The sequence below is a fragment of the Chenopodium quinoa genome, unplaced genomic scaffold, assembly GCF_001683475.1.
Source record: "Chenopodium quinoa cultivar QQ74 unplaced genomic scaffold, ASM168347v1, whole genome shotgun sequence".
In the NCBI taxonomy this organism is placed as follows: domain Eukaryota; kingdom Viridiplantae; phylum Streptophyta; class Magnoliopsida; order Caryophyllales; family Amaranthaceae; genus Chenopodium; species Chenopodium quinoa.
Genome location: NW_018743292.1, coordinates 2930012 through 2945216, shown reverse-complemented (window position 1 = coordinate 2945216; position 15205 = coordinate 2930012). Strand labels below are relative to the sequence as shown.

At 33.5% G+C, this 15205-nt stretch overlaps 2 protein-coding genes across 2 annotated transcripts; both read left to right on the top strand.

Annotated features, from left to right (window-relative positions):
- Positions 1–1324: 1324 nt before the first annotated feature.
- On the top strand, positions 1325–3676 carry LOC110736394 (60S ribosomal protein L38). Its single transcript, XM_021916605.1, has 3 exons — positions 1325–1479; positions 3116–3299; positions 3410–3676. The coding sequence occupies exons 1-3, from the start codon at positions 1477–1479 to the stop codon at positions 3430–3432; spliced, it is 210 nt and encodes a 69-aa protein (XP_021772297.1). The 5' UTR covers positions 1325–1476; the 3' UTR covers positions 3433–3676.
- Positions 3677–5287: 1611 nt separating this feature from the next.
- Positions 5288–10713, top strand: LOC110736393 (phospholipase A(1) LCAT3-like). Its single transcript, XM_021916604.1, has 11 exons — positions 5288–5776; positions 6049–6140; positions 7145–7272; positions 7391–7526; positions 7651–7702; positions 7820–7920; positions 8003–8188; positions 8579–8736; positions 9299–9353; positions 9685–9738; positions 10315–10713. Exons 1-11 carry the CDS (start codon positions 5551–5553, stop codon positions 10480–10482), a joined length of 1356 nt encoding a protein of 451 aa, XP_021772296.1. The 5' UTR covers positions 5288–5550; the 3' UTR covers positions 10483–10713.
- The last annotated feature ends 4492 nt before the right edge of the window (positions 10714–15205 follow it).

Genomic DNA, 15205 nt, shown 5'->3' with positions numbered 1-15205 from the left:
GATAAACATCAAACAAGTCATCAGACATACCGTTAAGAATGTGTCCACGACATATGTAGTCATCATTCTCCCACTTGTTCCTCTTTCTAGTATTTTCCAATGTCTCATTTTCCTCCTCCAATGGCTTTGGGGTAGTGAGAACATATGCCACACTAAGAGAAGTCAAGAGAAAATGCATTTTCTTTTGCCATCTTCGAAAACCCACGCCCTCGAGCTTGTCCAATTTCTGGAAATTTGATGTCAATTCCTTAATGGTGGCCATCTTTGCAAGAAATATTACTTTTGGATTGTTGGGAATAATACTAAAAATACAAGGGACACAAAGAAGAAATCGGAATTAAACAAAAATAACCTTCGAGGCGTGAACGGAATTACTTTCCCAAAAGTAATATCTCGACCCTTAAACTACAACCCGGGTATCACGAAATCACTTAGGAGATACAACGAAGAACAATCACAATTACGTGTAGTATAATTATGATTAAATGTAAACTAGTATATTTATTTTGTGATAATGAACAATGACAAACTCATGCAAATTGACTTTTTTAATGAAGAGATAAAAATTTGATATCTACTCCACAACCCTTACGTTGAATATATATATGCAGCATGCAAAAAAGTGAATAGCCATTATTCCAAAAGGTGCCATATACAACCTGTTGCTTGCCGTTATTCCAAACGGTGCCATATATAATAACCAACCTGTTGTTTTTCATCATATATAACAATAGTATATGTACAGGAGCATGCATATCATGAATAACCGTTTAACCAAACGGTGCAAAATCAACCTTTTCATCAAGCAGTGCAAATACAACAGTTTATTTCATCAAGCAATGCAATACTCTAAATAACTCAACAGTATACCAAGCAAAACTTGGTTTAGTGGTAAGGTTTGCATCTCCTAATTTTGAGATTGTGGGATCAAACCCTACTAGAGGTACTTTGAGGTGGGATTCCCTTACCCTTCCCCCCCACCCCACTCCCAAAGTGCCTAACTTGCTAATCCGGGGTGAGAGGATATGTGAGAGTTTCCGATCGTTCTGTAGGATTATATTTCGGCTTTAGTATGGAGTAACAATGAAACGAGTTAGTTTTATCGGGTCTATATATTTGGACTACTCCTTGGATATTGGATTTGGTGCATGCCATATTGCCATTTGCAATAGAATGTTAGAAAATCAATCATAGCCCAATACAAAAACGTTTAGCTCAACTATACAATTGGACTGGAACAGAAACTGACCAATTTGGTCTAAATCAAAAAACCCAAAACATAAAACCCATTAAAATAAACCAGGAAATTAGAACAAATAATAGGGAGAAAATCGGAAACAACCAAACTTAAAACTAGGGTTTTTCACAGTCACAACTCACAAACCCTACATATACTTCTCATCCGCCGGAAAAGCAGAGGATAGAGAATTCTTCATCAGCTCTAGCGGATACCTGGGTTTTTCGAGCTGAGCAATAATGGTATATTTTCTCTATTTTTCTATTATGCTGTTCTTTTAGATCTGTTACAAATGACGAATTGTTTTTGTTTTCATTAAAATTTATCTGATTGTTTTTGTTTGATAATGGGTGTTAATATTTGCAAAATTTGGGTATCATGTTTAATTCATACATTTGTGGAATGATATATTGAAAATTAAAGCTTGATAGTGTTATTGATGCTGTATTTCATGGGAAATTCACGACAATTAAGCTGATTTTTGCTACTTATTATTGAAATATACTTTGTGAATAATCTGTGCAAATTTGTTCTGGGCTTTTTTTGAGTGAATATGGTTGAGCATTTTCTAAGCATTCATTGATATTAATTAGCATAATCATAAAAATTGTGCAAATTACTGCGTCAGATCGAGTAGTATTATTCTTAAATTAAAAGATTAAGATAGATTATCTGGGCTTTGATAGTAATGAATCTTAGTGGGAAAAGGGAGGTTAGCTTGTACTGATGCAATGAGGGATTACTAGGATTGGTTTTGGAAAAAAATGTTGAACCGATTCAAAATTTAATTTAATGTGATTTTGTTCGATGTTAGGATTAGAAGTGAGATTTTTTTTAAAAGTATATTGATTAAAAATTGAAATCATAGTGCTATTGATTATATATCTAAGTTTGATGTAATGTAATGCGTCGAAATACTGATTACTAGCGTTTAACCTTATATATGGGCGTTATGTATGAGCTGATGCGAAATTGAGCTCCATGTTTGAATTTGTTAGGGAGAGGTTGTATACTCTTTCCTTTTCACATTCAGGGATACATTTATCAACTAGTCATTCTTTCACTTGTTTGTGATTCGTTTGTGTTTTATGTTATTATGGAAATATGTTATTTTTATATTGCATAGGGTAAAATTTTGGGTGCTGTTGATTTGGTATCTGAGTTTGATGTATTGCAATGCGTCGAAATACTGATTACTAGCGTTTAACCTTGTAAATGGGCGTTATGTATGAGCCGATGCAAAATTGAAATCCACGTCTGAATTGGTTAGGGAGGAGGCTGTATACTCTTTCCTTTTCTCATCCAGGGATACATTTAGCACTCATTGCCTTACCCCCGTTGGGGAGTAACACTTGGCCAGCTTTTCAGACTAATGGGAAGTTTAACTGGTTTACAAAGATTAGAGATTTGATTTTTTTCGTAGTTTTGTTGATTCAAATTTGGATGCTGGGATTTGTTTGTTAAATTGGATGTAACACAATCCATTTATTGCGTCAAAATACTGATTACTAGCGCTGCACCTTAATGGGCGTTATGTATGAGCTGACGCAAGATCAGACTCCACGTTTGGATTCTTTTCAGGGAAGAGTACTTTTAGTCACTCTCTCTATTTCTTCAATCGTGGATATATTTATCACTTGTTTCTGTCATTACAATTAATCTAACTTATTCAGCTTGCTTGTTGTTGTGTAAACTCACCATGCAATAATGATTGTCCTTTGGCTGTGCATTTGTGAAATGTTGTTACAAGTGTTAGTAATTTCCAAGTCTGCCTTGGTTTTCTAACTGTGATAAGCATGTTTTCATTTCAATTCAGTTTGAGGGTTTTTACAACTGTAAGTCTGTAACAGATGTTTATGTTTGATCTTGATTTGACAGCCGAAGCAGATCCATGAGATCAAGGACTTCCTTCTCACTGCCAGAAGGAAGGATGCACGATCTGTCAAGATCAAGAGAAGCAAGGATGTTGTGAAGTTCAAGGTTCGCTGCTCCAAGTACCTCTACACACTTTGTGTGTTTGACTCTGAGAAGGCCGACAAGTTGAAGCAATCCCTTCCCCCAGGTATTTTTTCACATACATGCATCATTGGCTTGTCTGTTAAATGATTAGAACAAGTCTGAATTCTTTGATTATCTATTGCTTTGTAGACTAAAATTTCCTTCCCTTGGCAGGTTTGAGCGTGCAAGATCTGTAGATTACATGACATGGAGTGTGATACCTGCAGTTGAGACTAAGAAAGTTTTTATTTTTTGCATCGCGAGTTTAGAATTTTATGTTAATGGATTACTGTATTCCAGAGAAAAGAGTATTAGTAGGTGCTTTTTGTTACATGGATTGTTGCGATTTTGCAAAAATACAATGGATTTCTTGTAGGATGCTGTTAAGTTTCTTGTTGTGTTTTGCCATTAATCTAGCACTTTTCTTTATAAAGTTTTCCATACCTACTGTGATGATTTATAGATAACGGAGTTCGACCTTGTAGAATTTGTATTTGTGGCTTCATTTGCGGCGTTAAATTCGTGAGATCCCATAGTAGAGATCCCATTGTTGGCACTTGTAGTTTCATTTGTGTTGTCAAAGACTTGTAGTTTAGCCACTTAAGGATAGCCAAAGCCATCGATACAAGTCATACAACAACCGAACTCGAGCCCAAGTATACAAGCTTTGTTGTAATTTTATGATTGTTTTCCAGGCTCCTATCATGCTCTTACGTAGTTACGTGCAAGGATGTGCTTCATCTTTACGTGGCTTGGACAAATTTGGTTAAAGAAATTGTCTTTCTATGAAAATTTCTCGGATATTCTAATCTAAGATGCCTGTCACACATAATGTATACCTGGATTTTCTGAGTTTTTCTATTTATTATTACTCGTACTCCGCATTATTTTATCAATGGGCAAAATTTCCAGAACTTTGTTATGTAAATGACTGGATAAGTTAATAGTGACACCAATCATTATCAATTTTCTTTGACCATTAGATTATTTACTTCTAATCTTTTCTAAACATTCCTTCAAACACAAAACAAAATACTAAAAACTTTTCTAACCATCCATCTAATTTTTTGAACTTTAAGATACTTCAACTACAATCTTTGGAAAACTTAGAGCTTCTTTTGTCGGTTCTGCTAGCATTTTCGTCTAACCTATATCCACAATTAGTTATCGTGCTTTCATAAATCATAATTTCTCGTTATGAAAGATACCATTCTGTTTCTAAATACTCGTTATACTTATCCACCGTGTCCTAAGTTATGGTGACAGGAAAATATGTAATGGATCATATAAGACATTTCTCTTACACTCTTACCTACCAAAAATTTGCTAGGGTAGTAAATATTTTGATGAAAAAAAATGTGAAATTGATGAAGAAAGGTAGATAAACAGGGAGAAAGGAAAGTTGACACGCGGAGCACGTGGCACATAAAAACATAATGCAATAGTTCACCCTTATGGGCTTATGGCTCATCTACTTCAAGTTATGCTTCTTTAGTTCCTTGCATGATTAAGAACCAAACACCTAACATTAATAACCTTCTCTATTTCATCACCTATCTTCTTAAGGGCTAATATAGTAATATCATCACCTTTCCAAAAAAAAAAAAAAAATCCTTCTTAGGGGCTAATTATTAACATTAATATTAAAATTATTATTCAAACATTTAACTTTTTAACCAAGAAATTTCAAATATTTCTGTCAAAAAAACAAAAAAAAAAAAGAAATTTCAAATATTACCATCATACAAAAATAAAGGGTGTATAAAAAAAAAACTTGAATGTTTTTAAAGTTCCTCAAATACGAGTATGACATTTTTTTTTCTATGGAGAAAGTTTCAATAACAATAATGTAGACAATATTCAATCCCAAAGCACCACCTCAAACACTTTAACCAACTAAACATATTTGACTTCTACAAACATGTCTCAACTTAATTCTCATAACCTCACATTCAAAAGTTACTACCTTTCATATTATTTGCAACGATTTGACATAAAATATGAGTAAAAAGTGTCAAATCATTGTAAATAATATAAAATGAAGGTAGTATTTTAACTACCGGATTGCCACCACCACTATATGAAGTATTTGTGAGAAGGGGGTTGATTTTACAAATATGACAAATGTAAGGGTACCAAAAATAAACAACAAAAAAAAAACTGTACATTGAATTCGTTTACCGCTTTATTAATACACATAGCAAAGGATGAGAAAAAATGGCAAAAATAACCAATAACAAACCACCATTACTAGACTAGTAGACTAGACTATACTACCGTAACCTTCTTCAGTCTTCCTACCATATTCATCAAAAATGCCGAGCCATGTTTGCCCATGTTTCTTTGGTAGCCGAGTCACTGACTCGGATGACTCGGCAGATAGAGACCCGGTTGTGCTGGTTTCCGGCATGGGTGGGTCCATATTAAACTCAAAGTCCAAGAACAGTTTTTTCAATTTCCAAACTCGGGTTTGGGTTCGGATTTTCTTGGCTGATTTGGAGTTTAAGCGCAAACTTTGGTCTATCTATAATCCCAATACTGGTTTTTCTCCTTTTCTATCTCTTGATTGATTTCTTGGATTAATATTATAATAATCGACTTTTATGTGATTTGGGGTGACAGATTATATGGTATACAATACACCCGTTGTACGCGAGTTTTTCGTGTTTTGAAAAATATTGGGGGTTGTAAATAAGTTGATGTTTATCTTTTTCTTCTTGTATTTTGTGGGAATCATTTTTGGAGGCTAGTGTTGTTAAAAAGATTTAATTCTTTATGATGTACTTTTGTTTAATTTGACAATGTTTGATCAGGGTATACTGAGGAATTGGACAAAAATTCTGAGATTGTAGTGCCTGATGATGATTATGGATTATATGCAATTGACATATTGGATCCTTCACTGGTAAGCTTCTTAAAAGTTTTTAAATTTTTTTGGCTTTTATTGACACTTTTAGCTCATTTATTGATTTTATTTTCCATGACTTTTGACCAATTTTTTAATGATATTTATCTGTTTGCTAATTGTGATTGTCAACTCTAGTATGTTGTTAAATTTGATATGGATCCAATTACTATAATTTAAATTAATTTTCTTAAAAATTGTGGTAATTGATGCCTTTTTGGTTGATTTACCAATTAGATCCATGATTTATGAAATGTGAAGTAAAAATGTGAACTATGGTAGTTTATATCTAATGAAACCATAGAGATGGCCTTATCTTGATTTGTTCTGTCTGTACTGTGTTTAGGGTGTGTTGGCCCTATTGGGTATGGTTGGAGGAATCGGATTGGAATGAAATCGGATGAGAGAAGGAAAGAGTAATGATAATCATTACTTTACTGTAATGGATTAGTGAATCAAATGAGAGAGGGAGATTAAAACCAATGTAAATATGCGATGTGTTACTACTAGTTTGGGGATGAGGTTTGTGGAATAATCACCCTATGTAAGGGAAAGTGTTACATTACCCTTCAAACTGAACAATCTATAATGAAAGTGTTTTAGTGATTCCGTATTCATCTCTAGAAATTTTCATGCCAAACATGTTCTTAGTATATGAATAAGCTGCGCCAATGATACAAGATGATCTGTTGCTAGTTGCAATGAACCTGTGCCCTTTGCATAATTGGCTAAACAATTAGTTGCTGTAAAACAAAACTTAATAGGCTGCTACTCTAGGCTCGCTTTTCATTTTAAGCACCTTTCCCTTTCGACTATTATAAAGAAATGATAGAAAGAGAAATACCTCCGCCACAAGGTTTTTGGTCCAACCTTGGGGGTGGGTGATTTTTATTTTGGGGTGGAGGGATGGGTGGGTTCTATGCTCATGAGTCACGACTGCTTAATGAATTAGCATGGTCTAACTCTTCAATTATCTGACGAAGTTGTCTTCTTTACTGCTTCAGTTTGTGAAATGTATCAACCTGACAGATGTGTACCATTTCCATGAGATGATTAATATGCTTGTTGATTGCGGATATAAGAAGGGCACCACATTGTTTGGCTATGGTTATGATTTCCGACAAAGCAATAGGTAAGTTCAGGTTTCAATTGATGGACTACAATTACCATTAGTTGAGTGTATTCTACTTGAGTTCCTACCAGTTTTTGCGTGGTTATTTTGAAGATTTTCAGCAACATATTTCCTGCAGGATTGACAAATTGATGGATGGTCTTAAAGCAAAGCTGGAGACTGCATATAAAGCTTCTGGAGGAAGACAAATCAACTTAATCTCACATTCTATGGGTGGAGTATTGGTCAAGTGTTTTATGGTTCTATATCCTGATGTGCGCACATACTCTCTTGGTGACAAGTTGAACTATCACCCATTTTCCCATTTGATTTTCTTTTTTCTAAATATCATATATCTGTGGTATGTTTTCAAAAGATAATACTTTTTCTATCTTGCAGACATTCTCCAAGTATGTAAACAAGTGGATTTGCATAGCTTGCCCTTTCCAAGGTAGGATCATTAGCTTCCTTTTAAACACGCTCTCATGTTTCTTCTTACTAGAATTTGTAAGTGACCTGGTAAGTGGTAAGGCTAGTAACCATAATTATATTGGTGCATTTTTAACAGGTGCACCAGGATATATCAATGATGCACTCTTAACTGGGGTGCAATTCATTGAAGGTTTTGAGAGTTATTTTTTCGTGAAAAGATGGACCATGCACCAACTGGTAAGTGGTAACCTTATAATTCAAAGTTGTCCAGACAATTCTGATTATCTAAACTTGAATGATAAATTTAATCTGCCTTTAGGTAGTTGAGTGCCCGTCAGTCTATGAGATGTTGCCAAATCCAATATTCAACTGGAAAGAGGTTCCTAAAATTTGTGTTTGGCGTAAAGTTTCTTCGGATAAAGATGACTCCTCAACTGCAAAGCTTATATCATATGACCCACTGGAAAGCATCAATCTCTTTGAGGAAGCTTTGAGGGATAATGAGGTGTGTACTGACTCTGAACTTATGCAGGCCCAAGTTGGAGCTACATAGAGGTCTTGCTGAAAATCTGAAACCGAATTGTTGTTGCTGCATATATAGTAATTGTAGCTTGGGTACATCACTGATTTACTGGAGTATTAGTAATGCTGTTTTATGTAAGTGGGGCATAACTTGACTATAGGCTTAGGGGGGGGGGGGTTCATTTTCTTCTCATTCTACTCCCAGGTGCAGTTTAGTTATGACCCAAAATTCGCTATTGTTTGCTTCACCTTCACTCTTTATATACTTGAAGTAGTCGTGCATTATCATTAGTAGGTTTGACATACTGTTGTCTCCAAATTTGATCATATTAGATGGAGAAGTTTATACCTAATTCAGTAATCTGCTATGCAGCTTAACTACAACGGGAAAATGGTTTCTCTTCCCTTCAACCATGCTATTCTCAAATGGGCTGCTGGCACTCGTGAACTCCTCAACAAAGCAAAATTGCCAGGAGGAGTTAGCTTTTATAACATTTATGGAACTTCATTTGAGACCCCTTTTGATGTTTGGTAAGTGACGAGTTAATCCAGAAAAACTTGGATACTTTTAAAATTTGTTATAACTGAGATTGTAACATGGTAGGATGATCTGATGTTGGTCATGTGGTTGGTGGAAAATATTTGAAAAAATATTCGAAAAAAGAAGAAAAAACAGAAGAATTTGTCATGAATTGATCTGCCCTAAGCTAAAAACCTTGAGATTGATGAAGTGTTTGAACTATTATGTCTAATTGCCTGCATTCCTCCATAAGTCATGCTAGAGTTATCTCATTTAAGAAACGCCATCATTACTAAGAGCAGATCAGCGACAGCAATAGCCAATATGTCAATACCTTGGCTGGCACTCCTGGCAATTTTTGGTATCATAGTACTCATTACAACAGGTTTGATCGTAGCTCAACTCATGAAATGAGTTCAAAAAAGAGGGGGGGGGGGGGGGGGTAACTTCATAATTTCTTCTAACCATTTAAAACTTGAAATTCTTGGCTGCTTGATTTTAGGCTGCATGCAATGTATCTCACATATATTAATTTTCCTTCTCTTCTGAAATTAATCCTTCATTTACATGCAGCTATGGTTCAGAAACTTCTCCTGTCGACGACTTGTCGGAAATATGTCATTCATCGGTGAGTAGGCTTATGTTTCCATAACATGCTTCCGTTGTCTTACGTGTATGTCAATGTTATTGTTGCTCAATCTCATAGGGATAATGATTACTGATTTCTTCCCTCCATTAATCCATTCCCCTTTTCTCTCCTTACACCTTCCCTTTCCTTCCAGGCTCAACTATTGTTATGTAATGTGTTTAAAAATTCTAAGTTCCATGCTCTCTGTGTGTGTGAAACTATACAAGGGATTATGGGTCATTTGGTTTGGTTTGAAGAATCCAAGTTGCATAATTTGTATATGTTGTTTTAAATCTTTTAATGATTATCGTGTTTTTTGGTCTTTCTTCAGCCTGAATATTCATTTGTGGATGGCGATGAAACTGTTCCAGCTGAATCAGCACAGGTACAATTTTTCTTCTTTCAATCCTTCATCCTAAGCAATTCTTTGGAGTTTCTATATTGTATTTACTTCCGGCTTATCATCAGTTATCTTGGATACCCCTTCTGAATTCTGATTTAGTACCATTGCATTTTGGAGTTGGGGAAAAAAAAAATAAGAACATCATTTATCAGAATCATCACAATGTTTTCAAGTAAAAGACCGGATTTAGCATTGATTTTTGTAGGGACAAATATTGCAATTATAGTGATCTATAATGTCAAGTCCTAAATTTATGAAGTTTTATAAATTTGATGGATAGAAGAAAGTGGCAGGTTTTGGAATGTCACTAAGCGAGTTCAAACTGATTTCCAAAACCATCTTCTATATATGCCGAAACCCATGTAGGATTTGGGTTAACACTAACAACTGAATGATTTTACTTATGCCTGTATTATATACAATGTTGCTCTGGCCTCGACAGCTTGATAGGATCAGTATTATGCTTTGCAAGTTTACATGCTTACAAAGCAAGTATAATATTGTGGATGGTTTTGTGGTATAATATGTAGCTTACCAACGTCACAATTCAATGAACAGGCTGATGGATTTGATGCTGTAGAAAGAGTTGGAGTTGCTGAAAACCATCGAGGGCTTTTGCAGAATGATACAGTGTTTGAGCTCATTCAGACATGGTTGGGTGTAAGTAGCCCCAAGCATACGAAATCTTCGAGAACAGCCAAAGTCATGGATGCTGCTGTCTTATGATCTGTATTAAAAAAAAATAAAAAATGTAAACTCTTGTAACTGCGTAACATTTACTAGGAGGCATAGTCATATACGAAATTACGAAGTATACATGTTCTCTCAACCGTTTTAGGTGGCTAATTTAATTCAAATAGGAAGTGAATTACATTGATCCTCGGAAAAATCTTGTATAAGACGGTCTTAATAATACTTATTGTGTTAATATGATGACTTGTTACATTTAAGGAGTAATGATTAAATACGTATTTAACAACAAGCTGAGTCAGTCTCATCTAAGTCTTGCTCTTAAATCATAAACGAAGTACGTATTTTCTGTGATTTAAAAATTATCATATGTTTTGGTGACAAATTAAATTAAAGGGAATAATTGGATTAATGAAAGGAAAAAAATTATACTAATGGGCTACAAGTCCACAATTTACCAACTACAATTGTTGGGTTGTTGCAGCCCATTTCTCATTAGACTGTACTGTTACGCTGTTACGGTGTTACCAACTAGATAACAGCTGTTTATCTCTTTTCTTATACGAGAGAAGATTTGGTTGGTTGCCAAAACCTTATTATTCTCCAAAATTTTAATTAATGCCCTTACCATCCTAAGACCAATTGTGGATTAAGTCGGAAAAAAAATAAATGAAAAATATTATATATTTGTAGTGACTACAAAAGTGATTTTATGACGGTAATACAGTCTTACACAAATGTTTTTTTACGTGAAAGGAAAATCTTTACATATAGATGATGAGAAATAATGCACCTATGTGACTGGACTTGGTCTAAGAGTGATAATTTCATCGTAAATTTGTAAATAGTACTCCGAATTCAATGCAATTACGAAGTATTATTTTTGAATGAAACAAGTACAATAATTATTATAAATTTATAATCCATTATTTGTAAAGCTTCTTGGTGTAAGTAATCCCAACGCAAAACTTTTGGTGCCGAGACTCGAGATGAAAACGCTAGATAATGCAAGTACTAGGTTATCGTACAAGGTAGAACAACAATCCTACAATTTCAAGTCGTTGATTAATCAATAATCTTGTCATTTAGCAAATTAATCATGAGGATTATCAAATTAATGCAATACATATTATGCACAGCTCGAAGTTTGAAAGAGAAGTAAATATGGGTGTCTGTTTATGATTGAACATCCATGTTTGATATTTGGTTTGTCTTTTATCAAGTAAACAAGCAAAAGCTGAAAACCTGGATTAACAGTTTCTTGACTTCCTTAATTAACTCGAGTTTTGACCATTACTTATCACTCATCATGGACGTGACATATAGTACGGGTGATTAGTGAGTGAGTAACTTTGCTAGGGCATTGATTTCATTTTTGATTCGGTTTTTAATAGTTAAAAAAGAGTAAGATATAGGATGATCCATCTTCGTAAAGTTAGAAGTTAGGGTAAAGAAATCAAAAAATGAATAGAGCAATTCACTTCTCTCTCCCTAACGCGTGAGGTTGGGGTTGATGAGATTTCAGAATCAAACTATTAGCATTAAATAAAGTTTCATTTTCAAATTTCCTTTTACTATAACTTAAATTCCGAACTAAAAACATAGCCAACGACGACGTACAATTATTAGTTCTATTTTCGTGATAACATAAATGCAATGATCATTAATAACTCACATGAATTATAAATTAAGGCCGTGGTTTTAGCTCATGGCCTGTAATTCTAATGTACATTTCTTTACCATACTCACCCTTGTATAATTGTATGTAATAGGATATCAATTAATCTAGTCAACATTCAAGGGATGCAAAAATTGGATACAAATTAACAAAATTACACAACCTAGACCAAATCAGATTTACAATTTCCAAGAAGAATTACTTTCTCATATATGTTCAATAATTATATATCTCACGAAATTAACATACTCCGTACATTATAAATCTGAATTTAATCTCTCAAACACTTCATTCCAATTTGGATTATATGAATGACAAAACTTGTAGATTTAATTAGTGGCAAGCTGCATTATGGAACGGATCTAGCACACGTGACTTTCTTCATCTTAAATCACACGCAATTGAATGTACGTCTAAGCTTAATTATAATTTATAATACCCAATTAAAACTTCAATAATTAAGTTTTTTATGTGGTTAAATTGCATAGATCAATGTATGAATGCAAATTGCATTTGAGAGCTCATATGCCAAGGGAGATCAACTTAGGCCCCGGGATATTCAACAATTAGATTTACATATTTAAATAACATATAGTAATAGTGTTTAAGATTTAAGATCAATAAGAATTATATACTGGTACAATAATTGATCTACCGATTGTAAGATCAAGATTCAAGACTTATTAAACAAGGGATAAATGATATTTATCCGAATTTTTCAAACATAGTAATAATTTTTCAAACAGCTTATAATATAAAACTACTAATCGTAATTGTAAAAGGCAAAGGGTTGTATATGTTTAGGATGATTGTATGAAAACTTTGAAAATCCTTATGCAATATTATTTACGACAATCACAATAATTTAAAATCGATCTCTTAAAATATAGATTAACCTTAAATAATGGACATGCATATATGGAGTAGAGACTAACCACATATATACAGACCCAGTTAAGTGAAACTCTATATATAAAATTTAACGAATTGATAATAGGTGGAGCAACCACTAGACTTACAGTATACTATACATCTATATACTTGATCGTTTTCATTAATATGTATAGGATGTTAGCAAACCACAGTATGATTAATTTATCAAATTGTAGGAGTAATTCTTGGGGAAAAACCCTAGTAATTAGGAGGTTTGAATCCCAATTACTGTTTCCCGTTGGATTATGAGCATTTCTAGGGCAAAATGTTAAGCAAAAATATAAATGAGAAGAATTAAGTATAAAATTATAAATATAAGAAGACAGCCCTAGACAAGCATGAGGCAAAGTGCATGTTATTGATTTAATCAAGAAAAATATAAAAATAATAACGAAGCTCTAATCCCACACTAATTAGCTTAGCTTTAATTTTGTCTCTTTTATCTTTCATAGAGCCACAAGACCTACCCTCTATGTATTAGCAGTCATAAGACTCATAACTAACCTTGCTTTGTTATTATTTAAATTAATTAAATCAATTAATTAAGTGAACAATATTACTAGTATGTTATTTTTAATATATATATTCTTCAAATATTAAAAAAAATAATTGCAATTAATAACCCTAGTATTTTTTGCTGATAAATAGGGTATTACTTTGTATGATCTACAAGTTCTTTATCCGCCTACCTTTTCGATAGGATGTCGTGACAGAGATTGTTCTTTTCTGTGCAGAAGATTTTCATGTAATTGTTTGACCATACTTTGGCCAGGTCAATTTCATCATGCATTTTACATTTCATCAGATATTTTATGTGTTTATTTAAAACAAATAATAATACTTTGTAATATGTAATGGGTTTTTATTTTTGCATTGATTGATGGTTACGTTTTAAGGTACGCGTGATTGGAGTTATGTAAGATAGCTAGATAGGTCATGTAATATAGAGTACATGAGTATGTGTTCAGAAATCGGAACCATATACAACGTAATCCCGCTTTTAAAACAAAAAATACTTCCTCCGTTAACAATTAGTTACAACACACCTCTTTGGCACGCATTTTAAGGGAGATATTATACTAGGTAAACGGATAAATTAAATCACAAAATTTTACCACCGATAAGAAGAAAGGGATAAGTTGCTACGGTTAAAATTTCATAGCTTAATTAATTCGTTTACCTAATTTAATCAACTCATTAAAAAGCGTGATAAAAGGTGTGTTGCAACTAATTGTTAACGGAGGGAGTATATAGGAATGAATGGTGTAAATTTAAGTACCATCAACGGATATTATATGATTGTATTTGGAGCTACTTTAATTTGTTACGTATGTGTTAAACTTTATTGGGCAGGCCCACATACACCACAGGAAAGTATGATCACATATGTAAGACTTAATAGTATTCTATCCTAAAATCGATCAATTGACAATCAGGGGTAGCCCACCAATATTATCTATTGTTAATTTTTCATTCTCTATTTTCTTTTAAATGAGTGATAACTAGCCCAAACTCACATACGAGTTAATTTCTTAATCATATATATGGCTGGAGGCAAGGGTGGATTTGGTTCTATCGGCTCGACCTTCCAAATGACAAAATAAGAAATCATATAAAATAGGTCTGAAAAATTTGTTACATAAAATCGACTAATATCCATAAAAGTAATGTATGTACATTAAGTATATATATACATAGTATTTTTTTTTAAAAAAAAATGGTACGAATATTAATTTTAAGATTCATGAGAAAATCACATATTGTATTGGATGTATGGATGTTTAATATTAATAGCATATTAACATAATAATGAAGAATGCAAATAGAAGAGATAGAGATATGGCTTAGGTTGCCAATGAGGCATTGCATGGACCATGCAAAAAAGGCACCTTATTATATAAAAAAGTGTAACTTTTCATTGGGGAAGCAGTAGCACTTGAGTTATGGAGATTATGTTTGTGTTTATAGAGTTATTCTTTTTCTTCTGAGTGTAATTATGCATGTAATTAATTAATTAAAAAAGTAATTTAGCATGGATAATAGTGTTAAAGAAAAGGGGGGATTGACAATATTCGCTAATATTGTTCCCAAGAAGGCACGGGTGCTCCGCTGATTTCTCCCATGCAAATTCCCACTTCCCACTGCCTC

Bases quoted from the DNA above. Each gene is read 5' to 3' on its own strand.
- LOC110736393 (XM_021916604.1), top strand. From the start codon at position 5,551: ATGCCGAGCCATGTTTGCCCATGTTTCTTTGGTAGCCGAGTCACTGAC. The intron at 6,141-7,144 runs GTAAGCTTCTTA...TTACTGCTTCAG, and splicing joins ACATATTGGATCCTTCACTG to TTTGTGAAATGTATCAACCT. The intron at 8,189-8,578 runs GTGTGTACTGAC...TCTGCTATGCAG, and splicing joins AAGCTTTGAGGGATAATGAG to CTTAACTACAACGGGAAAAT.
- LOC110736394 (XM_021916605.1), top strand. The intron at 3,300-3,409 runs GTATTTTTTCAC...TTCCCTTGGCAG, and splicing joins GAAGCAATCCCTTCCCCCAG to GTTTGAGCGTGCAAGATCTG.